Source organism: Alexandromys fortis, unplaced genomic scaffold (genome assembly GCF_014885135.2).
Source record: "Alexandromys fortis isolate MF-2015 unplaced genomic scaffold, M_Fortis_MF-2015_v1.1 scaffold_5, whole genome shotgun sequence".
Classification (NCBI taxonomy): domain Eukaryota; kingdom Metazoa; phylum Chordata; class Mammalia; order Rodentia; family Cricetidae; genus Alexandromys; species Alexandromys fortis.
Window position 1 is genome coordinate 23,242,945 of NW_026067924.1, and position 27,372 is coordinate 23,270,316.

Sequence of the window (27,372 nt, forward strand, 5' to 3'; positions counted from 1 at the left end):
GTAAATAATATTAATGTCCCTCCTTCCTATGTTAGCTATTTCTTTCATTCCTACTGTGCAGTTTTATTTTTATTGTTCTAGGGTGCAAAACATCCATGTTCCCGTCTTTGCAGTACCTCGTAGTCAATGACAACAAAATATCAGACGTAAGAACTGCCTCAGTGTGCAGGGCACAATACTGCTTGTCTTCGCTTGCACACGAAGTTTGAAGGTTTCTTCTGTCAAAAAAGTTAAACTAAGGGTTTGGAGAGATGGCTTTCAGTAGTTAAGGGCACTGGCTGCCCTTGCAGCAGACTCAGGTTCAATTCCCAAAAGACAGATGGCTACTCACAACTGTTTAACTCCAGTTCCAGGAGATCCAATGCCCTCCTCTGGTCTCCTTGCTCACTGCACACATGTGTACAGACAGGCATGCAGACAGAACATCCATACACATAAAATAAGCCTTAAAAAACATTAAAACAAAAGCATAATGCTTCATCAAAGCGAAACTTTTCAGGGTTAGAGTTCTTTTATTTACATAGATGTAGACCAGCACTAAGTTCACATGGGTGGTATTGGTGTCCAATGCACCTGGTGCCTCAGATGGAAGGCAATTTTACCTTTATATGCTAGGCCAAGTAATCTGAGATGTGTTCTTGACACATGTTGCTTTTCCTTTTTCCTTTTGTTGCTTCAGTGGTCATTTATCAATGAGCTAGATAAATTACAGAGCCTCCAGGCTTTGTCCTGTACTAGAAACCCCTTGACTGAAGGAAACAAAGCAAAGGAAATCATCATTGCCAAGATTGGTCAGCTGAAGACCCTAAACAGAAGTGAGGTAAGTACTTGGACCCTAACTACACCCTTTAGTTTTTTTCTGGAGAGGAGGTGTCATTGTTGCTTCTACTGGCCTCAACTTGTGGACTCAGCATCCTTTCTGCTTCGGCCATTAGAGTAGCTAGGACTACAGGTGTGCCATGGCACTAGGTTTTAATTTTTTTTAAGACTAGAAAATAAGTAATAAAAACTAACAGTAAATTACATTTGGATATTACAAAGTGATGACCAGATGCGTTTTGTTTATTGGGATTCTCTGCCAAGTCCTTGGAGGGAAAAAGGTTATATTTAGGTCAGTGCCAAATCATTGTTACTTTGCTGCCTGAACAACAGTGGTCATTTAAGATAAGGTGGGGTAGTGTTAGCCACTTTATCCCGTATCCTTGGAAAGAAACAGAAAGAACACAGGCTCAGAGCACGTCTCTTCTCTCCTTGTTGCTCCCAACAGTGAGGCTTTGAGGCTTAGGGCACACTGAAATTTCAGCTGTTATAGCACACACAAGAGATGAACCCAGGCACCTGCAAATATTATCAGGGTGGAATACCAGAGAGATGGCTCAGTGGTTAGGAGCATTTGTTGCTCTTGCAGAAGACCCACACAGTGATCCACAGCATCTGTAACTCTAGTTCCCAGGGATGGGGTGCTCTCTTCTAGCCTCCTCAGACACTATAGCATGTTGGTGCAATACATAAGTGCAACAAAAATCCAAAGTTAATCTTTTAAAAAAAAATTTAAAAGGTAGAATTTAAAGAATCAAATTACATTTACTTGTTTGGAGGAAAAGGGTCATGCATACTAGTGCACATATGAAGATCAGAAGTTTGTTTTCACCTTCCACCATATGTATCTCAGGGACTGAACAGGGGTCATTAGGCTTTAAGGCAAGTGTATCAACTATTAAGGCATCTTGCTGTTCTGTGAAGAATGTGCAAGTTCTTGGGGATGTAAATAAGTTTTCAGGGTTATAAGGATGTAAATAAATTTTCAGGGTTATAAATAACTAGTCTTTCTTAAATAAAAATTTACTTTGAATTTTAGTTTTGAGACAAGAGTCTCTGGCCCGCACTGGCTTTGAACTCCATGCAGTTCTGCATTAGCTCTCTTTAAGTGACAGGTACCACCATCCCCAGTTTGGAAATTGTGAGTTGTGTTAGAAAAGAAAAGTGCAGGGATGTATGGGGACTTACTTCAGTGTAGATGGCAACAGTTTTATTGTGTGTGCATGAGCACCAGAGGGAAGACTGGGTAAAAACATGAGCAGCTCACTGGAAGATGACACATTTCTATTTCTCGTCAACACAGATTCTTCCAGACGAAAGGCGTGGAGCTGAGCTTGACTACCAAAAAGCCTTTGGAAATGAATGGAAAAGGGCTGGCGGACATACGGATCCAGACAAAAACAGGCCAAATGCAGAGTTTCTTTTGGCCCACCCTAGATACCAGCTTCTCTGCAGCAGTACGTCCAGGTAGCCCGTGGGGACTCCAGCTGGAACAGGGCCCTGATATGGTAGTTCAGGAAGGCTCAGTGTTTTGTCTTTTCTCTTTTCTGCTTTGGGGGGCTGTTTCCTTTTTTTTTTTTAGTTTTTTAAATATTTATACAATATTCTGTCAGTGTGTACGCCTGCAGGCCAGAAGAGGGCACCAGACCCCATTACAGATGGTTGTGAGCCACCATGTGGTTGCTGGGAATTGAACTCAGGACCTTTGGAAGAGCAGGCAATGCTCTTAACTGCTGAGCCATCTCTCCAGACCAATCTGTTTCCTTTTGAAGGAACTGTGGGCACTTTCCTGGCACCATGTCGGCGAGTTGAAAACAGACAGTAGTACATTGCTAGTGTCAACATGGGTTCCTGCAGTTTTGGAAAGGTTGGCAGTACTCCACGTCATCTCAAGTGCTGGTGTTTTTAATGCTCCCAGCACGGCAAGTTCACACATAAACTTTTGTTTTTCCCATATCCCACCCTTAGGTCTTGTCCTATGTTGTTTGGCACTTAGTGTTCTTTAGCACGCTAGCTGGACCTCAGGCTTTGAAGCAAAGGATTGGGCCTTACGTCCCAATGTACTTTTCACTTTGTTTTAATCTCATCATTTCACCATTCCATGGTTCAGTTTTAGGCCATTTTTCTTTTCATATATTTCCAATGCAAGCAGCTCACTGCATAAATGCTTCAGCTGGAACATTATCTCAGGAAGACAAGCTGCCTGTGGGAATTGCTTTCAAATTACTCCATTAGCTGGCCCAATTTCCTGGCTGATCTAGGTAAATTCTGAGTCACTTGAGGGTAGGGAAGGGAAGGTTCTAAGCAGCCTGCAGGTACATACAGTTCAGATTCTTACTGCCTAGTGTATGCAGAGAAACCCAAACCACTTGACCAAGGGCAGCAGGATAGGAGTTCAGCCTTTCTGCAGTTCCACTTTTAGTCCACCCTCAGCCCAAACAAAACAAAGAATTCCAGAAACCAAAAATTGATTGTTTTAACCGCATACCATTCTAAGCGGTGTGGTGTACATGGCTGCCTCTGCCTAGCATTCCATGCCTTATGTGTTGCCTGCCCTGAGTCATTCAGTGGCTCAGCATATAGACCACCAAGGTGTCAGTGCTTGTGACAAGTGTTCTGACTTGAAAATACCCCCAACACAGATGAATTCCATGACATGATCCTTAAAATACAAATACAAAGAGAAGCTGAGAAATGGACTTACTGAAGCTTGAAAGTACAGAAAGAGGTCCTGAAAGCGCAGGTTCATATAACTTCCGTCACAGCTTACTGGTGTGGTTCTTAGCATCCTACAGTGTCTAATTTATGATCATAGGTACATGTTACTTAAAGACATTGAAATAAGATCTATCTAAGGCTACTCAGGTTCAGGTATCCACTGAGGTCCTAGGATGTGTCCCCACAGATAAGGGAAGCCACTGCCTATGTTGCAGGTGCAGGAATTGGTCTGCAGCAGGACACTAAACTGTTGACTGGCTAAAACCTGATGGGGTTCTATGACTTCTTTCCAGATCATACCTTGTTTTTCTCAGGACCCTGAATGAAAGGGTGTTTTCAAAACTGAAACCAAGTTAAAAGTTCAGAGGTTTTGAAAGCATGGGAAGCTTAGTCAGACTATTATTAGAACAAGCATGGAACATACAACCATAGAGGTGATCTTTGGGAATGGCTATTGTGGTGTGTGTCTGTGTGTGCGTGTGTTTCTCTGTAGGTTTGGAGCCTGTCCTGGAAGTATCTCTTGTAGACCAGGCTGGCCTCAAACTTGCAGAGATCCGCCTGCCTCTGCCTCCCCGGTGCTGGGATTAAAGGTGTGCACCACCAGCGCCAGGCAGGAATGGCTCTTGTTTAGCTCTCCTAACCACCCAACAAGCAGCTCTGCAGGAGGAGGCTAATCCCAAACTAATTGATCAGTGATGCTGGGTAGATCCTGGGAGAGGCTCTTCACACTAACATAGTTTCCTTACTGTGGCCTTTAGCTAATTGTTCATCCCTTTCTATTTCTTCTTAAACAGAATATGGTGCACCTGAAGATGAGGAACTCAAAACACAGCAGCCATTCATGCTCAAAAATCAGTTGCTAAGTAAGAATCCTTTCACTTACCTGCTTTGTTCTGGGGTCTTGGGTGTCAGCAAATGGTGATGGCTTGCTTGATAGGGATGAAGTGTGTTTCTCTTAGGTCAGTGGCTTTCAACTTTCCTAATGCTGCAACCCTTTAATACAGTTATTCATATTGTGGTGATCCCCCAACCATAAAATTATTTTTACTGCTAATTCATAATTGTCATTTTGCTACTGTTATGAATTATAATGTTAACACCTGTTTTCTAATGGTTTTAGGCAACCCTAGTGAAAGGGTTCAAGACAACTCACCCAGTTTGTGTTGGGCATTCTGATGTCCCCTGCTTCAGACTATGAAATAGCCTTCCTTCTAGGTGTAAGAGCAGAGTAGTAAACCACACTGTAATGTCGAATCCTGCGCTGTGTCCCACATGCAGAACCCTCGGTGAACTGTCAGGAGGTAGTGTGGAGGGAAAGAAAAGGCGATAGAATGCTGGTTCCGCTGTTTGAGACATGATCCTGGCATATAAACCCAGGCTGCCTTGTACTCAATATCCTCTATAGCTCCCCCGTTCTGGGACCATGATATCTTTTTGATTTTTTGTTTTGAGACAAAGTCTCATAGCTGGCATGTGTTGTATAGACTGGACTTGAATTTGTGACAATCCTACCAAAAGCCTTTCAAGGTGGGATTATAGCCTGGAACTACAGGTATGTACCACCACACGCTAGCTTCATGGGAATATTAATTTATAAGGACTGAGCCAAGTTATTGTGCCAAACTGATGCATTATCTGGCAATCTCTTGGGCTGCACGTTTTTACTTATTGGTGCTAGTAATGAAACTGAGGTCTTGTGTATACAAAGTATGCGCTCTACCTCAGAGGCACAGTCCAGTTCTGTAGTGACATTTCATTTGTATTTTAATAAATAAAGCTTGCCTGTAAAACAGCCCCACTGGTCAGCCTTACAGACGAGGCAGTGGTAACACACCTTTAATCCCAGTTGCCACACAAACCAGGCAGTGAATGCCTTTAATCCCAGCCTTAGAAAGGATTATAAAATGGGAGGAAACAGCTCTCAGTCTCATTCTGAGATTCCTGGAGGCAGGATCGCCATTTTGAACTGAGTTAGAGCTAAGATCCAGTGGCTGGCTGTTTTGCTTTTGTGATCTTCAGGTTGAACCCCAGTTTCTCTCTGAGTTTTTATTAATTTTGCATCACAGTTCTACATGCATACTGTAAATCCCTGCTATGGTGGTTATTAACTTTTTACCTTTTTCCTTAAAGCATTGAAGATAAAGTGCTCAAGCAAACCTGAACAGAAAGTATTAGAAAAGCAGTTGCCAGGTAAGAGCATGCCCTTCTCTGCTATCCAAGTACCCATGAAGCACTGGCTTAAGGTGAAGCTAGGTGGAATGTTAACTTTTAGTTTATGTAGACCTTCATTAGTGCTTAATCTAAAACTTTCAGCTTATCTGGAAACAGTTTTATTAAAATATGTGGGATTTTTGTTTTGAGACATGGTCTTACTGTGTTATTGGCCTTGAACTCAGATACCTGCCTCCCAAGTAAAAGGCATTTGTCACCACGATAGTGTCCAGCCACAGGTGTGAGGACTTGAATGCTTAGCCCCTCAAAGGAATACTTCCCATGCCCATGTATTTAAGTTCCCAGATTGATTCTTTCCACTTTGCTTGTCTAGAGATGACTTCCTGATCAGGAGAGAAGTTAGTGTTTTTAAACAACTTGGGGAGAAAATTTTTCAAAATCCTTTAAAAAACATTTGTACTACTGGAACTGACTTAATATTAGAATCATAAATTCTTTTGGATAATATAATTGACCTTAGACTTGCACTTAGAAGAATCAATTTTTTAGCATGACACAATTCTATAAATTCTCAAGATAAACTTGAGTCACAGCTAAGTGCTGGCGGGTTAGATTTAAAGCCAGGAGCAATTGAAGAAATGGAAACATGAGTCTGTCTGACTCCAGTAAATATATTTCCCTATTTGCCTACCAGTGCAGTAAACTCCTCTAGACACAGCAGTTTTAATCAGGCACATTCAGGGTAGTAGGAGTGTTGAAGAGGGTCACAAACAGGAAAAGACTCGTTTTATTCTAAAATAGAGAAGATTTATTATCACAAGTTGCATAAAAACACAGCTTTTATAAAAAATGATTTTTATAGAAAAATAATTGACTACATTGTGATATTTGTAGGACACCACACTATTGCTGTACTTTCAGCTAAAGCTTCAGAGAAACTAATTTTCTTCATCACTGTCTTTGGAAAGAAGTTCCTAGTGTGTTCTGAACAGACATAGCATTTGTTTTGCTAAGTTACCTTCCCACACCTGGTAGTCATTGTACACATCCTGACGGTGACCAGATGCTCATGCTGGGAGGGACCTCATCAACCACTGAAGTCTACGCTCTCTCCTAGAGGGAAAATAAGGCTGAGAGGTGTCCTCAAGGCCCCACTCATGGGATCTTCAGCAACCCATTAGGAAGTTATCACCAAGGCCTATATTTTTCCTCCTCGGTGGGGTGATTATTTCTGGTTGCTCAGAATGAGGAAGAAATGGTAAATGCTTGACATTTCGTTGTCAAGGCTACTTGGGTCAAACATTGGCTCCATTTCCCAGTTTGCCAAAGAATCAACTGGCTGGGTGACTCAAGGACAGATCATGGCTGAGCTGGTTGTACACACTCATTTGAGAGAAATGGATTTTCCTTTTCTTTGATAGATTCCATGACAATTCAAAAGGTAAAGGGACTGCTGTCACGTCTTCTCAAAGTTCCTGTTTCAGAAATTCTGCTGTCCTATGAAAGTCCCAAGGTAAGTTGCTAAAGCAACTTTTAAGTACTTTTTCTCCACAGTACCATGAGCCATACATAACAGATTTTAAATGGAGGCGGCATGTATAACATGCATCATCAGATCTGTCTACTCACTCTTCCCCACTTTGTTCTCATTTTAGATGCCCGGCAGAGAAATTGAACTAGGAGATGACCTACAGTCATTACAGTTTTATTCTGTGGAGAATGGAGACTGTCTACTAGTGCGATGGTAACAATCCAACCGTAAGAGTTCAGCGGCTGCAATGTTGTATATACCAGAAACAAAAACTTCACCCTCATAAAGGATGAATGTTTTGTTGGGAAAGGACCATTTGGTTGTATATAGAATAAAGGTTTTGATTACTAGTGATTTTTCTACTCCGTCTGTTTCCACAGCTTACTGTATTCCATTATGTGGAGATGTAAATATAAATAGAAACAGTAGTCTAAATCTGAATAGCGTTAACATTTGCTGTGGGCTACTTAACTATTTGAAAAAGTTTACTACAGTGATTTGGTTGGTCGCTCGAAAAATGTCCCTTAAACTGAGGAAACGTATCTCCTACTCTGTACGACGTACTTTTCTCCACATTTTATCTACACTGAACCTATACTTCCACAGATTACTACCTCCTCAAGCTTAGGTAAACATGAGGCAAGGCAGAGTACCTTCCCTACTTCCCTGTGACACTGAACCCTGAGGTGTTTAGTGAGTGCTAAGGTGAGACATTCAGGATATACATTGAATGGTAAGAGAAAGGATGATACATATGTAAATGAACATTTTTAAAAGCAAGACCCCAAACTTCAGATTACAGTATTTCCTTTTCAAGGCCAGTTTGCCCACGTCAGAGAGCCACAAACTGGTATTTCCAGCAACCCAGACTTTGGTATATGTGGCCCCAGCACCACACAGCATCTTTGTACGTTCTACGTTCTTACTGTCCTAATTGAACTATGCAGAGCTATTTTATAATCATGATTGATATTCAAATGGCATTATTACAACTTTCTGAATTTGGCCAGGTTTAACCAAAAGTGGTAATGATGAAATAATTACTGATTAGTAACAGTGATTAGGAGTTACAAATATTTTTTTATAAAATAATTTGGTATTAAATAATCTTCCAATTTATAAATAAAAACTTATGCTACAATATCAGATGATTCATTAAGATCTGTGCAAACACTGGTAATATCATATACTACTTATAGCTCAATATCAGCCACAGGGTCTCCTCAGACTTACAGTCCCCTGGTCTTTGTGGATCACTGTACTTTTGCTTCACACTGACAAGGATCCCCACACAGCTCCTTCAGTTCCCACAGTCTGCTCAGCTCTTGTGGTGAATACTGAGGAGAAGACAGCATTCCTGTCTCACAGGTTTTCTCACACAGCCACAGGCTGTCCTGTTGAGAAACAAAATACAAGACAGAATCAAGAAACGATAGGTGTGTGACACTTCAGTGTACTCTACCAGAGATTTGTGAGTGGGATGGATCCTGATTTGGGGAAAGTACCGCAGCCTTATAGTCCTGGGGCTGTGAACCCAGAAACTACAGTGTGAAGATTGAGTCACTTAATGCCAACTAACCCATAAATATGCACAGTCATTATACTGTCAAATAAAATCACTACATGAAGATTCTCAGAAGAGTCAGTACATGAAATTCTGTAAAACGTACAGAGAGTACAGATGAACACTTTCATATTCCCTTTTAGAGAGGTCATAAAGCAGTGGCAGCCATTCTGATAGGATGCTTGCAACTCTTTGTAAATCACCTCATTTCAGTATCAAATGCTATGAGAGCAAAATTATTCTTCCTGCCACTTTGTGTAAGAACAGGCCGTCCAAGACTCCTAACTTGAGTCCCAAGTACCACACTGCTCAGCAAGCAACAACACGTATGAAGAACTGTGGAATCTGACAACACAAACCCTGAAACTCTTTTTAAACCATGATATTCTAATGGGCGTAGAGGCTGCTGGAACTAGCATGTGTCTGGAGGGAATCTGGTAATCCCTATCTCTTAAAAACACCTAGAATGAGGGGTTCACCAGTGGCAGCAGAGTGGGCCTCGTGCCTTGGGTACATGGAAGAGAACAAAGCTTTCTGTCCAAGAAGCTCTTCAGTTCCAGAAGGCCCAATGCAGTGCAATGTTTAAAAATAATAGTGCCCCATTGAGCATGGCAAAGTGAATATCCTCTGTATGGCTCTTACAGGCCAGGGTCACAAAAAAGGATCAGCACATCAACAAGCTCCACAAGCAGCCTCTGATGTGCTGAGTCTGATGCAGCAGCAGGACCCAGGCTGAGCTGAATGGGTATGTACTCCTTTGTGAGTGAGAAGTGTTAGGATTGAATGGCAGGCACTGCGTGTCCTGTTCACTGTACCTTTTACAGCCAGAGTCCACAAGTCAATACAACAAATAAGGCAAAAGCCTGTCCTTCCCACCCCCAAGTTTCCTACCTTCAATTTTGATCTCTGCATCATCATCACCACCTCACTCCACCCTCCCTTACATATAAAATACTATTAAAGTCTGTTGTCAGGAGTTGAGAGGTCTCACTGTCATGGGCCAGACTTAAGTCAACAGATTCTAAACTGTAAAACTATTAAGGAATTTCTGATCAAATCTTTTTTGTGGATAAGGAATTTCTGTTCACAGTATTTCCTTTTGGTTTAAGCTTAGACAATTATTTGAGGTAGAGTGTTGTAACTTAAGAGCATAGCTGGCATGCCAGAAGGCACTGATTCTTATGCCTACGGTTGATGAACAGTATGTAAGTTCACTTGAACACCTCCAAAAGCTCAGAAGTGAAGCCAGCACCCTCATACCTGCTTACCTGGTGTCTTTTAGGTCCTATGGCTGCCATCCAAATGCCCATGCTGACATCTTCACCCTACTCATGGTCAAATGGAAACTTCTTAATGTCTTAAAGACAAAGCCATATGTACAAGAGCAAACTAGGGATGGGATACAGGACACACAGTGAACTAATAAGCCTAAAGTGTAACGTGGATCTCATAGGAGGGGACACTTGGTCCCTTACACTGTAACCAAGTCAGAAGTATTTACATTTTTCCACTTTGCAAATGAAGACTAAAAGCTGTGAAAACAGGCTCAAAGAAGATAGAGACATCATGACTAGAGTCTGATAGATGGCAGGAATACATCCTTTAAGGAGTGGTTCCTGCAGAGAAAGGACAACCATAGTAAGCTGGCTCTACAAGGACATCTCAGGACATTGGACTGGATGAGTGAGCTTATTACCTGATAGGTCTTTAACCTTCCAGAGTTGCCTGCCAGCCAGTCAACGATATCCTTGGAGATCACGTACCCTGACCCACATGCAAAGGCAGGGTAGGCTGGGCTGGGGTATTCTAGCTCCTGCCACTTCCCAGTTCTGTCCACTGCCCAATTCAACCTGAAACTGAGATGTTACAAAGATGATGGCTGGCCACATCCTTCTACTAGATTCCTTTGACCACTACAAAGGCACAAGCTTATAGAGCAGGGGAGAATTCTTGCATCTAAGGAAAGGAGCTATTTACCCAATGGTACTTTATATAGATTAGTTAGGTAAGCTCTCAGTTTCTTAATGAAAGCTAAGAGAAGCCCACCCTGTGTTTCAGTACATATTCAAATGAAACCAAACCTACCAATTTACTAATCCTGCAGTGTTCCTAAAGTAGCAAAAATAATGGCTATGGAGATGTGTCATACATGGTCTAACAAAAAACATACAACAGCCGGGCGATGGTGGTGCATGCCTTTAATCCCAGCACTTGGGAGGCAGAGACAGGCGGATCTCTGTGAGTTCGAGACCAGCCTGGTCTACAGAGCGAGTTCCAGGACAGGCTCCAAAGCCACAGAGAAACCCTGTCTTGAAGAAAAAAAAAAAAAACACACACACACACACACATACAACAGCTTCAGGGTACCATGCCCTTCTAAAAGCACATCTTTGACTCTTGGCTAATAAGCCTAAGATTTTTTTTTTCTCTGTGTAACAGCCCTGTCTGGAACTAGCTCTTGTAGCCCAGGCTGGCCTCAAACTCACAGAGACCCACCTGCCTCTGCCTCCTGAGTGCTGGGATTAAAGGCGTGCGCCACTACTACCTGGCTGAGATTTTTCAATAGAAAAAAAAAATTACCTCTGGTTATTGTGACAGCAAACTAATCCAAAATAGTTTAACTAATAAGAAATTTCATAACATTTTTCTTGTGGAAAAATAACTTGCATATTTCATCCTAAATTAATTACACTTAGGTATACCAAAAGTCAATGTCCATGTTTCACTTACTTTCCCCACCAAAAATTAGGTCCATTTAGATTCTTCTGAGCAATTCTATTAAACACAGCTTCTAAGTCTATGTAACAGTCATCATCCGTCTTCAGCAGCAAACCGAAGCTAGTGGTTTCCACAGTCCTGTTGTCAAAAAAAAGGAATATGCAAGTAAGCACCACCCCGGAAGGACATATACTATGCCTGTGCAGCTGTGCACCTTCAGTGTCTTATCCTGCACACAGAACCACAATCCAGTGCGACTTTGAGACATCCAAAGTGTGTAGGAATGACTCCAAGGGAATTAATTTTTGTTTTGTTGGTTTTGAACACTTAATGCCATTCACACTGTGGGTCTGTTCATCCAAATAAGAAAGCAATAGCACATTAGAAGATGTCTTAAAAAGGAGCCAAGATGTACTGAAGAGTTGGCTTAGCAGTCAGGACTAAGTACTGCTCCTCCAGATGTCCCACACATTTGGTTCCTGGTACCCATGTAGGGCAGCTCAGAACAGCTTGTAGCCCCAGTCCCAGAGATCTGATGCTTTCTTCTGGCCTGCAAAGGCACCTACACACACAAGGCAGACACAGAGACATACACATGAGTAATTTTTTTAAAAAAAAACTTAAGATTAAAAAGAAACTGATTTTAAAGGATTGTGATATAACAGATCACACCCCAGATGATTTTAAAATCTCGGTGGTTTGATGTTTCTGTATCAAAATAACAACAAAGGGGGCTGGAGAGATGGCTCAGCGGTTAAGAGCACTGACTGTTCTTCCAGAGGACCCGGGTTCAATTCCCAGCACCCACATGGCAGTTCACAACTGTCTGAAACTCCAGTTCCAGGGGATCTGACACCTTCACACCATGCACATAAGATAAATCATAAAAAAAATTAAAAAAAGAAAAAAACCAAAAAAAACCCAAAATAACAACAAAGCAAATTTTAGCTACCCAACATCCACACAACCTACCACCTGTAGAAGTTCAGTAATTTTGCAGGAACATTCCGGTAAGTATCCACAACATCCACGAAGACAATGTCGTCATAGATGCTGCTCTCCTCCTGCAGTAAGGCATCTTCCACTCGTAGATCCTGTATGTGGTTTGAGAGTCTCTGGGGCCGTGAGTGAAGGCTTCGTAACAGTGCATCTCCTTCTGAAAAGGAAAGGCCGACTGCTGAAGGAAGACACTACTGCATGCTCAGGACCTAGAACTTGAAAACGTTACCAGATTCCTTCCCCAAGGATGCAGTGGAACACATGCTCATTTGGCTCTCCAGGTGGGGCAGAGTTATAGCTCACTTGTGATAGGACATCAGAGATACTACATCCTACATGGGCACCACAATGTTCTCTGCAGCAGTTTGCTATGCCGGGAAACAAGTAGAACCAACAAGAGTCCAACTATGCTTTACTTGCATAACAGAATACAATACCTTAAAAAGTAAGCTTCCGGGCTTTGCTTTGGAGACGGGGTGTTGGTTGCTACATAGCCCAGGATGGCTTTTGAAGTCATAATTTTTCTGCAGTCTCTTAAGCATCAGCATTTCAGGCATAAAACTTTGTACCCAGCTTGATAAGGAACTTTTAACTTGAAAAGATGACCTTTCAACATGTATTATAAAACAAAGTTAGCTACATTGAGTTTGCTTTTGCACTAGCCAACTTACCCTGAATAGTGTAGATAAAGCCACCTGCAACTCCCTCCACACCTTCCATGAATTCATGAGGCAGTGTCCCTTCCCCAGCCTAAAAGGAATGAGAACAGAAGTGCTCCGGTATTTCATGACTAACTATTAATGTATTACAACACAGAGCTGAATGGCCAGGATGCCTGACCTACAGCAGATACTGATGCCATGGATTTTTATTTATTTTACTTATTCCTCTCTCTCTCTCTCTCTCTCTCTCTCTCTCTCTCTCTCTCCCTCCCTCCCTCCCTCCCTCCCTCCCTCCCTCCCTCCCTCCCTGTTTTTTCAAGACAGAATTTCTTTGTGTAATTATGGCTGTCCTCAAACTCATAGAGATCTGCCTGACTCTGCCTCCTGAGTGCTGAGATCAAAGGTGTGCACCACCATCACCTGGCCTACTTTATTTCCCTATTCTTACTTTATGTGCATAGATACTTTGTATGTATATTCAACACCTGAACCTGCATGAAGTGAGTGCCTTAGGATGTCAGAGGAGAGTGTCACACCATGAGGCTAGAGGCACTATGAGGGCACTGGAACCCAGCATAGGTTTTCTGAAAGTAGTGTGGTGGACTGAATAAGAATGCATCCCCACCCATAGGCTCATATATTTGAATATTTGGCGCTCAATTGGTAGGACTGTTTGGAAAGGGTTAGGTAGGAGGTGTGTTACTAGGGTGGGCTTTGAGATTTCAAAGTCGTTCCCAGTTAGCTCTCTGCCTTGAGCTTATGGATCAAAATGCAAGCTCTCAACTACTGTTTCAGCACCAAGCCAGCCCTGTTGCCAGGCTCCACACCATGGTGGTCATGGACTCTGACCACTTGGAATTATGAACCCCAAATTAAACACTTCCTTTTATAAGACGCCTTGGTCTTGCCTTATCACAGCAACAACAAAATAATGAAGATAAGCAGCCAGCACTCTTAACCACTAAACCTCCCCAGCCCCTTATGCCATGGATTTAAAGCATTAAGATGACTCTGGCCCAGTGCTCAAAATTCCAACTTAAAGATAAATGTTCTTATACACACAACCACAACAGCACAAAACTCATCTTAGTTTACATCTAACTTTATCACTTTAAAAACATGAAAGAATTATTACTTTTTTACAAAAATTCTCGTGAATCTGCTAAGATCTTAGTGCATTTGAGAATTCAGGGACCATGTAGAGAAAAGCTTTAAACCACCATCTGTTCCCAGCTGGGCAAGGCCAAGTGGATCATTTGTCTTTATATTTAAACGCAATCTTCAACTTAAAATAAGAAGGAAACTTATTTTCTTAGCATAACAAATCAAAGTCTATGGAATTTTGATATAGCCTAGGGATTTTTAGGTTTCACAAATGGAAGGTGGCATGATATTTAAGGCCATTTGTCCTGAAAATAATAAAAGTTATGATTCCTTCCATAAAATTCTCTATCCTAAATAATGGATAAAATATTGTACATGGCCAACAAGGATGAGGGTGTGTAACATGTAACTTTGTGGGTCCATTTATTTAATATATTTTCTTTTAAACATTTTAAAATTACATTTACTTATTTACTTGTGGGTGTGTATGTACAATTTGAGGACAGCAGGCTCGGCATCCCATGCCTTTACCTTCTGAGGGACCTGCCAGTCCTTATTTTCTCCCTGACTATGGATGTGATGGAACAACTGTCTCTTCTTTTCAGTGGGTGTGCAAATAATACTTTCTGAATAAGTAATAAATCACACAACACTCATTTCAAATCCAGAAATTACTTCATGTGAGCAGGGCTACTATTCAAGAGATTACTGAATATTGAAATGCCAAGTGTCTACCTGGTCATCAGACATGTACCAACAGGGGCTGTGCAGCTGTCTGCACCACCACCACAGCAGGCCTCTTGCTCACTAAGTCTGTCTATACCTTTACTACGCCAAGTCTGAGAAATTTACCTAACTTGGATTTGCTTTAAATCTGAGGAAAATCTGACTAAAGGAGAAATGTGATTCAGAAACCCCACCCAGAGTTGCTTCAAAATAAAACAAATGCAAATACTCTCTCCCTCCCTCACTTTAAAGATGCCCAGGCTGGCCCCAATCTCTGGGCTAAAGCTTCAGCTTGAAAAGGAGTTGGGACCCCAGGTACAGGACACTGTGCTCAGCTCAATATTTTGGTAGATAGTATTTTAACTAACATTTTGCTATCAAGGTAAGATGGCCAACTATGGAAGATGTGGTTTTTTTCTTCCTTTCTTAGTCTGTAGCCAGCTGGTCTCAAGTTCAGGGCAATCCTGCTGCTTCAGCCTCCTGAGTGCTGAGAACACAGGTATTAACTACTATACTTAGCTATGAGCAAATGTTTCTAAAAATGCTCACTAAAAATCTATCAAGAAATAAAATACCTGGCCGGGCGGTGGTGGCGCACGCCTTTAATCCCAGCACTTGGGAGGCAGAGGCAGGCGGATCTCTGTGAGTTCGAGACCAGCCTGGTCTACAGAGCTAGTTCCAGGACAGGCTCCAAAGCCACAGAGAAACCCTGTCTCGAAAAACCAAAACCAAAACAAAACAAAACAAAAAAACCAATCTTTAAAACATACCAATCTTAAGGCAAAACTACATTATTCATTAATATTGGAGTTACAGGAACATGCAACTCCAGCTGTTCAGCGTCACTATGGTGAAGTGGCTCAGCAACACTTTCTACTGTGTATATATTCAAAACCCCCGTACGACACCGCCTAGGATAAAAGTAAATTCCAAACTTTGTAATGCATGTAAGACAGTTAATATTTCTAACCAACCCAAAGAAATGAAAAAGAGCTTACTGTAATGACTCTGAGAACACCCCCTCCGTCATTCACTGTCACTCTGTGTAGGTTTCGGGACAAGAGGCCATGGAGATCTTGGCTTTCCCACACGATTGTACCTTCAAAGCTCTTTGGGGGGTGGGGGGGGCGGAATAATAGAGCAATTTGTTTATTCTTGCCACTTGGGTTCTAAGGAAATATTTATGTAAAACTTTAGAAAGAATGTCATCCCCCGCCCCCCTGAAACACATCAGTTTAATTTTTAAGCCACAACTTAAATATTTCATTGTTAGTATGATAATGTATATCCTCGGCTATTTCTTCTGGACACATATAGAAAACAGTTCATGGTGTTGGCAGATGCTGTCTGGCTGTTCCTGCTGTCTCAATTTCCTAATGTTGCTACACCTTTTAGAGCTGTTCTTTCTAATGTGGTGTAACATGCCAGCTGGCTAACACTTGACTTACAGGTGTTTGCTGACCAAATGGCTACTATAACATAAGAATGTTTTGGTATAAATGTCTCTTTCCCACTACACGTAAAATAAATTCCCAGAGGTGAAATTACTGAAAAATGTAAAGTGTGTTTATGCATTTATTTTGGTACAAACTGTCACATTGCTTTTGAATACCATTTTTTATTAATTTATAAGGTCATTAGCAAAGTCTGAGAATGCCAACTGCATTGAACTCTTTCTACTATAAAATTTAGAAAAAAAGTAAAAAGCTCAAGTTTATCTGGTAGGTTTCTAACACGTGACTATTTAATATTTACCAAGCCATGGCTATACATTGAACATCAGAAATAAAAACAGAATAGCTTTTATCTTTAAATACTATCAACATGTCACCACAGGCTCACAAATGAAAAGCAACACTTGGCAAAAATTAGGGTGCAGAAAGAACTTCAAATTATCACAAAAGCAGAGAAGTCTTGAAGTAGAAAAGTGGACAGCAACAATACAACACCTTCAGAATCACAAGCATTTCACAGGCTGTAGCACCAGGCTGAGGAGAGGAGGGATCTAAGCTAGAGCAGATACTTCTCTGCCCACCATGGTGACAACCCTGTCCTCTGCCTGGAAGTGGGGAAGATTCCCAAGAAACTGCCTGTAGGTTGATATAATTCCTCTCTTACAGAAGAGGAAATTATGCTCCTCACTGAGAAAAGCTTAAGAGTGAGGTTTAAGTAGTGATCTTTATTGGCAGTCTCGGGAGTGTCAGAGTATGATCAAAATATCCCACGACAGACTTTTTTTTTTTTACGATTCCTTAGATAAGTAAAACATTTAACTTTCAAAATACCTACTGTTTCTAAGACTTAATACTACCCTTTGTCACTGAGACAGTCACACAGTTCTCAACTTTAAGTTAACCATGGCAACAGGCACTTTTAAAACCATGGCTAAGAAGTTCTCTTGGTGTAACTGCAAAATTTAGTGCAAGCTTTGTTGGCGCTGCTGCTTCCACACTGTAGAGCTGACGTGGTACAACAAAGCACACACCAGTCATACCTCTGGTAAGATGAACTGCTCCACAGGCTTGTACCATAGCTTGTTCACCTGTATGCCACAGCTTGGAGGACTAAATCGAGCGACGAAAAGGGCCTCCTGCAAGATGGATAGGGAAGGACGGAGAAACAGACAATTTTCCTGTTGTATATGGAAATGCAACAGATCTTCAGACACTGTGTAGCTTTGTCAGTAAATTCACACAGCCACCAATCACACTCACTGTGGTTTCAACAACTTTCAGGTATCTACTTTTTATGATTTATTTTTATTTTATGTACATTGGTGTTTTGACATGTGTGTCTGTATGAGGCTATCAGACCCTCTGGAACTGGAGTTACAGACAGTTGTGAGCTGCCATGTGGGTGCTGTGAATTGAACCTGGGTCCTCTGAAAGAGAAGCCAGTGCTCTTAACCACTTGAGCCATCTCTCCAGCCCTACTTTTTGTTTTTAAATGTACTTATTTTATGGTTTTTATTTTTATTTATTTTTTTTTGTTTTAGTTTTTTGAGGTTGGGTTTTTCCTCTGTAGCTTTGGAGCCTGTCCTGGAACTAGCTCTTACAGACCAGGCTGGCCTTGAACTTGGGGATCCGCCTGCCTCTGCCTCCTGGCCACCATGGGTGTTTTACCTGCATGTATGTTTATGTACCACATATATGCCTTGTACACACAGAATGCAGGAGAGGGCATCAGATTCCCTAAAACTGAATTTATAGATAGACAGTTGTGAGCCATCATGTGGGTGTTGGAAACTGAATTCAGATCCTCTGCAAGAATAACAAGCACTTGTAACCACTCTACTGCCCCATCGAGATTTTCTAGTGCTGTTGCCATGGTCACTAGATTACTAGATTACCTGTTTTACTGCTCTAGGGATCCAGCTGACAGCCCTTCGCAATCTAGGTAAGCACTGCGCTACCTGCAGCGGGCATAGCCCTCTTTTAAGACAGTGTCTTGCTTGCTAAGTTGCTAAGATACTTTTGATCCTCCTGCCTCAGCTTCCCAAGCAGCTGGGATTAGGCTGCCACCAGGCCTGAATGAAATTATTAAGATAAACTATGATTTAAAGATTATATATTTATACAGTCTTTAAAAACCTACCTTGGCATGAAATGTATTAAAGAAAATGAGTGTTTTCACTAAATTGAACCAACATATTTTAATATATAATATATATTTAATAATATTTATATATTTAATATCCCCCCATATATACCCAAGAAAAAAAATGAAAGTTCACAGATCTCTATGGAAAACCAATATACATGGGAATCCTTCAAAAGGACTTTCAGAAGAGAACACACAAACCACAACAGGGAGGAGAAGAGGACGGCTCTTAGGACGTGTACTGTTTTTCTTTGTGCTTTCCCATGTCTTTCAGGCAAATGCTAGGTAAGTGCTCTATCAGTGAGCTACACTGCAGCCCTTCCATAAAATCTTTTTTTTTTTTTAACTTTTACCACAGTAATAAGACTGCTACAATCCAGTAACTGGATAAAGCAATTCCCACTGAAATCATGACTATAGTGTCTTCTTTCTCTTAAATTTATGTCTATCAACATATTAACAAACCAGATATTCTTTTTTTAAAAGAAGATTTATTTATGTATATGGATGTCTTGTCTACATGTACATTTGTACACCAGAGGAGTGCAACAGGCATCAGATAGGGCTACAGTTATAGATGGTTGTGAGCCACCATGTGGGTGCTAGAAATTGAACTCAGGATTTCTGGTAAGAGCAGCTAGTGCTCTTAACCATTTAGCCATCTCTCCAGTCCACAAACCAGAAATTCTTTAGGTGGAGTAAAAATAGGGCAAATTGCAAAACAGACATTTAATCTTTTATTAACATTGCTAGCAATTCTATTTATCTATCTGTCTGTCTGTCTATCCATCCATCTATGTGCACTGGTGTTTTGCCATGGATGTCGGGTTCCCTGGAACTGGAATTACAGGCAGTTGTGAGCTGCCATGTGGGTACTGGAAATTGAACCCAGGTACTCTGGAAGAGCACTCAGTGCTCTTAACCAATGAGCCATCTCTCCAGCCCCATTTTATTATTTTTTAAGACAATTATTTGATTATGGTTGCCCTTATACTTATGATCTTCAAGCTCAGCTTCCCTAGTGCTGGAGTTTGAGGATGATGCCAGCATTCCTGGACAGAAAGAAAGACAACTCAGGAACACTGCAGAAGAGCCAGAGCATGTGGAAGAATGCTGTGAAACGCTGTCCTCCGGACATGACATGACTGTTGCACACAAAACTCACAACAGTGGTTACTGACACAAGACCTGCACAAGATCAAGTCAGTTAAAGAGTCTATCACAAGAGTGGGGGTGGGGCTAGAACTGAAGAGATGGCTCAGCAGATAAAAGCACTGATTGCTCTTCCAGAAGACCTGGGTTCAGTTCCCAGCAACCATGTGGTGGCTCACAACCATCTATAAAAGGATCTGATGTCCTCTTCTGGCATGCAGGTATATATACAGAGTACTCACACATAAAATATAAATAATAATAATAAAAAGATTCTATCACAGGACAGGGAGGAGGTTCTGAGGTTCCACCTTTAACTGTGGAACTACTGGAAGTTGATAGTTGTGAGGGAGACTCACTTTTCTTTTGAAGAATGACCACTGGTAGGTTCTCCACGGTCCACCATGGTCCCCCAGCGGATGGCCCCAAGCCCATGTTCACATAATCAGCACTAACTGGACTCAGTGGGCATAGGAAGGAAGAGAGAGAGGAAAGAGGATCTAGCTATATCGCCCTGGCTGGCCTGGAAATAGCTTTATTGACTAGATGGGCCTTGAACTTGTGGAAATCCTTATACCTCTGACTCCTGAACACTGGCACTACAGTTCTGTGCTTGACCTTGTTTGACTTCAACAAAACTTCAACCAACCAGTCAACAAAAATTGAAAAGGAGCTTCTAGTAATAGCAGCCCAATTATTATCTATAGATAACAATGATGAACCCTGGAAAAACATAAAAACATCTAAGCCAGATACGATGATACCCACCTGCAATCCAACACTTAGGAGGCTAAGACAAGAGGATTTCAAGTTTAAGGGCAACCTGGGCTGTCCCACCTCAAAAACAAAAACAGACCAGTGAGCAACAACAACAAAGACGTGAATGAAACTGGAATTCAAACATGTAAAACGTGGAAGAGAATCAAACCATGGAAAAAAGGGAAACTGGGTCTATTCTATCTTCCCTTAGTGTTCTTCATTAAAGATACCATTCTATACCAACTTAAAAAAAATCAGAGGACACAGGATAAAAACAGTTACAACAAAAACTCACAAGCAAGGAAAGTTCTCACTCATACATACAGAGGTGGGGGAAGGAAAGGAAAGGGAGAAGGAGAGGGGAAGAAGGGTGAGCTTTAATTTCTTCCCATAAATCCTGCCCAATCTGAGACTGATCCATGAAACACACATTGGAAGCAGAACCCAGGCAGCCCAAGTAAGAGCAAAAAGAGCCAAGCAGGATTTGAACTGTTGTCCACTGCAAGAACAGTTTAGAATCCTCCAGCCAACTTAACTGCTTGCTACTGCAAAACATGAAGAGAGAAATGGATTCTCATTGAACGATGTATTGAGAGGTCTCACAATAGATCATTCAGAATATCTGAAGTTACTAGTTGCTAGGCATAAAAGAAAAACCTATGTCAACAGAAAAGACAATACTACCAAGGCAGAAACCCACAAGGCTTAGAGTAAGCAGACAGACATCAAAAAAAAGAAAGGAAAGGAAAACTATCAGTTAACAAAGTAATAGGTTTCCATATGGTGTTTTCATGCATATTTCATTTTGGCTTATTATCTACCCTCTTATCTCCCTAGTCCTACAGTAGCATTTAGCTCTCCCACTGAATAAATGAAATATTCCTTTACACTGTGTGAAGATGAGTCACTGTGACTGGTTTAATAAAAAGCTAAAAAGCCAATAGGCAGGCAGGATTTTGGGGGCAGAGAGAACGCTGGGCAAAAGGGAGGAGACACCAGGGATGTAGAGCAAGCAACATGAGCATTACAAAGCAAAGGAAACCAAGTCACATAAAAGGATGCAGATCAAAAGACATGGGTTACTTTAAGTTATAAGAGCTAGTTAGAAACAAGCCTACGCTATCGGCCAAGCTTTCATATATAATCAGATTCCATGTGGTTAAGGTTTCTGATCCAGTTTGAACTGACTTTTTGTGCAAGGTAAAAGATATGGATCTAATTTTATTCTTTTGCAGGTGGCCATACAATCAGCATCATTTTTGAAAAGACTGTCTTCTCTTCAGCTCATGTTTCTGACACCTTTGTTAATGAAGCTATGGGGAATTTTGGTTTGGCATTCCTAATCTAGTCCAACTTTTCCTTTTGCACATATAATTCATCTATCTATGGTAATCTCTCCCCAAGCCAGCATTACAATGCAACTTATTTAACTTCAACCAATACAGGAAGAAAGATGGAAGTCACCCAACCATGGAGAAGGTTCAGTCTTTAAATCTACTTAGGACAACAAGAAAAAGTTTCTAAAGAAGAAAAATTGGAAAAATCCTGTACATGCCAATACACACCTCCTGCTCTGCCTGATACAACTTGACTGTGATGTTCCTCTGAAAACCAACATCATTGGCATCATAGAACACTCCAAGACTGGTAATCACGATTGGGTAGAGAACTCGGAAGCTCACGCTGACAACTTGGTCTTCAGAGAGTCTGGATGAGGAAGTATCTTCAGGGAAGTTGAAGGCCTCGATTTCTTGATTCAAAACTAAATAAGCAACAAGAATAGGGTATTACATCATCAGATAAAATCCAGACTTCTGCACACACACATGTACAAACACATACAGCATCCCATAGGCATATACTTAATGTAAGTCAACTGCAAGGTATCTATACGGAAGGCCTGGATAAACACTATTAAACATTATTAAAGTACTTAGTATAGTAAAAATGATTAGAAAATTTGATCTTTCCCTGCAAGTTTTAAAAATGCTACTTCCTATTAAGCAATTTGAAAGTTTATGGTATGTATGGAAACCACTGCGGTATAGGAGTAAATGAAATCCCTTTGAACAACACTGAGAAACTTCTATAAAATATTTATGGCAGATAAGTAAATCAAGCGGACTCTGAGCACCTACTCTACACTGCCCATCACATCTACACACGCCACTTCCCTTCTGGGAAGAGTGTTATGTCACTTACCAGGTAAGACTCTATAGCCATAAGGGACACTGAGTAAGCGTCCCCAAATCACAAAAAGTGATGCAATCGGGAATCAGACCCATGTTTCATGACTCACAAGTCAAGAGCTCTTTTTATATCAGTTCCCTGAACTGCCTTTTTTTTTTTTTTTCTCCAGAGCTGGAAACTGAACCTGGGCTTCACTCATGTTAAGCAAGTACTATACCAGAGAGCCAATATCTCCAGCCAATAATCCTTTTTCAAGTAACTTTTCTAATTACAATAAAAGAATCAGGATAGATTAGATAATATGGCTTATTTGTCAAAAATTGTTTGAGAAATACAAAACCTACTTTAAAGACAAAGTTCTCTGTAGTTTTTAAACCCTGCTGATGACCCAACCAGGTAAAATCGATGTGTGTACACACATGTACTTATATAGCACATGTACAGACTGTAGCCAGTCTCTACATTGGTATCAGGGCTGTGAGTCCAATTCAGTGGTGAAGCTGACCTGCCCAGTACACACAAGGCCCTGGGGTTGATTCTTGACACTGCAGAGCTCACTGAAAACCACTGGATCCCACTCCTCAAAATAACACAATTAACACGAAATTTTGCTTTGACAGAATTTACGAAGTTCACTGATATTCTTAGAAAGACAGCCCTGATTTACAGAGACTAGAATATAGCCCTATCTTGTACATATTTAGGTCCCTCACTTTAGTCCCTAGAAGGTATCGTAAAAAGATCTTCAATAAAATGGAGATTAACAGGAAATGCTGCCTCCTTCTTGTTAATACACATGAGATGGAGAGGGCAAAAAGGGACAGATTTTTTTGCCAGGAGCTAGAGAGCACTGTCAGCATCCAGACTGGATGACAGCAAGTTTTTCTCTTTAGTATATTCAGGAGACAAAAGGCAGAAAGAAGCATGTCTATTAAAAACAGGAGGTCAAGTCATTCTTAGACTTTCTTTACCTTAAACAAATGTACCTTAAGTTCAAGCTACCTGGAGTAGGAAATCTTGTTGCTTTGACAGCAGCCAGTAATCAAACCTTCTAGACATACTGCAGCAGGATTAATGTTCATGACCTTTAGATACTGAAATAACCCAAATGCTCAGGGGGTAATAAGATATGCCTACATTAAACAGTGCAGTTTTAAAAACTATGTATTAAATGATGAACGTGTCCTATTAATGGAGCATTTACCCCTCCACTATCAATAAGCAATTAAGATGGTAAGTTCAGGTACCAAGTGCTGGGGACGGGAGCACGGCTGCATGGCTGCATACTGCTAGGCAGACACGCCCTGTGTAACGTTTCTGTGTGTGGCTGTCCTGTTTTGATTTCTGTAAGCTGCTACATTAGTAACAACACATCTGGTGAGGTTATGATCCTATGCTCTCTACTAAAAGCTAATGGAACCTCTCCTCAGAAGAACACAAATATATGTACAATTTTCTCTACAAACTTCATGATAAAGACTAGAATATATGCTCAATTTATTGAAAAAGTGGGCTGAAATCCAATCTATGAAAAAGGCAGGCTCTTTAGTATAAAATTATCTATGGAGTTCCAGAACCTACACTAAATGTTCTATCATTTACTTCACCCCATACTAGTCTCCACGAGACTACTTTTCTTTCTTTTCTTCCTTCCTTCCTTTCTTTAAAATAGCACTCTGAAGATCAGGATGACCTGGAGCTCATTTTGTAGGTACGTTGATCTCAAACTTATGGCAATATTCCTGCCTCCCAAAGGCTGCAATTAAAGGCATGCGTAATTACACACTTTATTACTTGCTTACAGAGATGAAATGCAGACTCAGGAGGCCACAGAGCTAGCATGGCAGAGCTGGCTTTAGAGCCACAGATTTTCAGCCCTGCATATGATCACACCTCAAAAAGTGAGATACATGTAACTGTGAAGACTGATAAACTTTAAAACAGACCAGCACACCCGACAGATTTGAAAGCCTCCTTTAGAACTGCAGCCGAACACCATGGGAATGCTAATAATGTACTAACAGCCTCCCTGACAACATGGAACCCCGCCCATTAGCATCAGCTTTCTGCATCCTTATCCAGATTATCACAAACTTAATTCTAAGGAATATAAAATAACTTTTAGAAATTCAAACATTTTCTTGTTTCTTTTGCAGAAGCTTAGTCAATAGCCTGTGACTTTTAACCTCTTAATATTTATTTATTTATTTATTTATTTATTTATTTATTTATTTATTTTTTTGCGTGTTCTTGATATATCACCCAGGCTGATTCCTAGCAGAAGTGATCTTCCCACTTCTGGTTCCCCAATTGTGGAATTCCAGGCATGTGCCACATCACCTGGTTGCTGTGGAGTATCTTTTACACACTATGAACATGTGTTGTTCATAAAGGTGCATTGGCCTATGGCAAGGCAAGACAGAGACAGGCGAGAAATCCAAGCAGAGATACAGGTGAAAAAGGGCAGAGTCTGGGAGACACCAGCATCTACCCAAGAAACAACATGCCACAGCACCGGTGAGCCACGGGTCACATGACAACACGTTAATAGAAATGGTTAATTTAAATGTTAGAGCTAGCTAGTAATAAGCCTGAGTTATTGGCCAAACATTTATAATTAATATTAAGCTTCTGAGTGGTTATTCAGAAACTGGTGGGTGGGAGAGAAACATCTAGTTACACTTGATTTTAGCAGTAATTCAAAATCAAAGTCAACTCACAATATTTATATCATAGTTATTATCAATTAATTGGTAAAGTCAACATTTTCCAAAAGTTCAAAATTCAGTCATCTATGAGTAATCTAATTCTCTAGATGCACTAAGTCATACTGAAGAATATACTGGTCAGTCATGAAATTCTTTGTCAGTAAAGAAATCCCAGAGACTCCCTGAGTGACTAGTCCATCTGTCAAAAAGGCTGGAATACAAATTTTGATGACAAATATTTAGTCGGTTAAAAATAGACTCTCTTCCATAAACTTTAGCACCTTTTACTTGACAGCAAACATAGATGGCAGCCTGAAGGACAACGCACCTGGGTTGGTGATGTTGAGCAGCCGGCAGGAGTAAGGATCCTCCCTGTCTTCCACAGGCACTTCACAGCCACGAGCACCTATTATGAACTTCACAAGCACACTGAGAGATGGGGAATTAACGTCAGTTATAGATTCATTTCACATAGAGCCATTTCCTCGTGCTCATTTCAGACCTTTGAGACTATTCTCTAACTTTACTATCAGCTTCTCGGAAACTGCATTTGGAAGTTTCCTTTTCTCTTGCTGGACTAGTATTTCTAAGAGGAGGTCCCTGCTGCTCCCACCTTGTGTCACTGGTAACCTGTGACTTGTTACCCAAGATTTTGCCCTTCATCTCTTCTTGGTCTGCTCATTCTTCTTACTCCCTGTCCTCTGAAAACACTAGTTTATTCCTAAGGCTGTAACTGGCACAAGAATGATTCTTGAGCTAGCATATCTAGTGTAGACTCATCCTTGGAGTAATCAATCCTCAAGTTCTTTGGCATCTAGAATACCCACAGGTAGCAGAGTTCTGAAGTGCTGGCTTATGAGAGCTAGTTGTCAAATTTTCAGGAATTTTGTAAATGGTTAAGTAGAGTCTTTATTAAACTACAGAAACATATTTAAAACAAGGGAATACTCAAGCTCCCCATCCTTTTATCTGTTTGATAGAATATTTATGGTACACAGTATATATCTTTTCATAGTTCTACATCCAGCTATGTCACAGTAGCTGTTTGAAATTATTCTTGGAGAAAGTATTTAAACCACAGAAACAAATAATAATATAAGTAAGGACTAGACTTTTTGTATCACTGTTTGTCTATCCTGAAAGTATAAGAAAATGTTAGTGTTGTAGGGAGCTGCGTTCCAGCCAAGCTCTGCACGGCTAGCTTTACCCGAAATAATTATAATCTGTGTAGCCCCACGAGGTGTGGCTTACCAGGAAAGATCTTAACCTGCGTCTGTGTCGGGTGGGAGAATCATGGCGACTAACTGACTCGGCTTCTTTCTCCCAGCATTCTGTCTGTCTACTCCGCCTACCTAATTTTCTGTCCTATTAAAGGGCCAAGGCAGTTTCTTTATTAACCAATAAAATTAACACATAGACAGATGACTCTCCCACCTCATGTTAGTAACGCAAATTAAAACTAAGTATAATAGATGTTCAGTCGCTACTGTGTGAATAGTACTTTTTGAATGTCCAAAAACTATTACCTGATTCAAAGTCACTGACTTCATTGATTGAGAATAAAGTACTGAGATCTGAGATATCTTAGTAAACACTTTAGTCTTACTTTCAAACTTTTTTTTTGATCATTTTACTTCTTATGTGTAGGGGTGTTTTGCCTGTATGTCCACTCATGGGCCACATGGAAGAGGGTAGTGGGCCCCTTGGGACTGGAGTCACAGACAGTTGTGAGCTGCCATGCTGGTGCTGGGAACTCAGCCTAGGTTCTCTGGAAGAGTATAAGGTAGGTACTTGACGAGCCATATCTCCAGCCTTAAGTCTTATTCTTTAACGTGAAATATTTACCTAAGAGCGATATGCCTTTGCTAATTCCAGAATAAGTTTGTTATGAATCTAACATCCTGGCAAAACAGAAGCATTCTATGAGAATTAGTTGGCCAAATAGAATTG

At 40.9% G+C, this 27,372-nt stretch overlaps 2 protein-coding genes across 11 annotated transcripts in view; one reads left to right on the top strand and one right to left on the bottom strand.

Moving 5' to 3' along the window:
* The window catches only part of Tbce (tubulin folding cofactor E), a 39,504-nt gene extending 31,910 nt beyond the window's left edge, over nt 1–7,594 (top strand). For 3 of the 7 annotated variants that reach the window (XM_050142451.1, XM_050142452.1, XM_050142453.1), the window contains 7 exons: nt 82–146; nt 680–820; nt 2,123–2,276; nt 4,332–4,400; nt 5,668–5,727; nt 7,131–7,222; nt 7,365–7,594. In XM_050142451.1, the coding sequence (XP_049998408.1) occupies nt 82–146; nt 680–820; nt 2,123–2,276; nt 4,332–4,400; nt 5,668–5,727; nt 7,131–7,222; nt 7,365–7,457 (674 nt within the window). In that variant the 3' untranslated portion in view covers nt 7,458–7,594. Of the gene's footprint in view, nt 1–81; nt 147–679; nt 821–2,122; nt 2,290–4,331; nt 5,728–7,130; nt 7,223–7,364 lie in introns of those variants that run through there. The other 4 variants (XR_007591767.1, XR_007591768.1, XM_050142454.1 and 1 more) reach the window with 4 other exon arrangements.
* An 879-nt stretch (nt 7,595–8,473) lies between these two features.
* The window catches only part of B3galnt2 (beta-1,3-N-acetylgalactosaminyltransferase 2), a 32,136-nt gene continuing 13,237 nt past the window's right edge, over nt 8,474–27,372 (bottom strand). The window contains exons 3-12 of one of the 4 annotated variants that reach the window (XR_007591769.1): nt 25,751–25,851; nt 22,090–22,286; nt 17,508–17,603; nt 16,012–16,122; nt 13,193–13,271; nt 12,495–12,678; nt 11,535–11,660; nt 10,501–10,660; nt 10,073–10,132; nt 8,474–8,634 (exon numbers count right to left, since the gene is read on the bottom strand). Coding sequence is in view for 3 of the 4 variants with exons in the window: in XM_050142457.1 (XP_049998414.1) it covers nt 8,494–8,634; nt 10,073–10,129; nt 10,501–10,660; nt 11,535–11,660; nt 12,495–12,678; nt 13,193–13,271; nt 16,012–16,122; nt 17,508–17,603; nt 22,090–22,286; nt 25,751–25,851 (1,252 nt within the window). In the remaining variant the exon portion in view is untranslated. The remainder of the gene's footprint in view (nt 8,635–10,072; nt 10,133–10,500; nt 10,661–11,534; nt 11,661–12,494; nt 12,679–13,192; nt 13,272–16,011; nt 16,123–17,507; nt 17,604–22,089; nt 22,287–25,750; nt 25,852–27,372) is intronic. The other 3 variants (XM_050142458.1, XM_050142457.1, XM_050142459.1) reach the window with 3 other exon arrangements.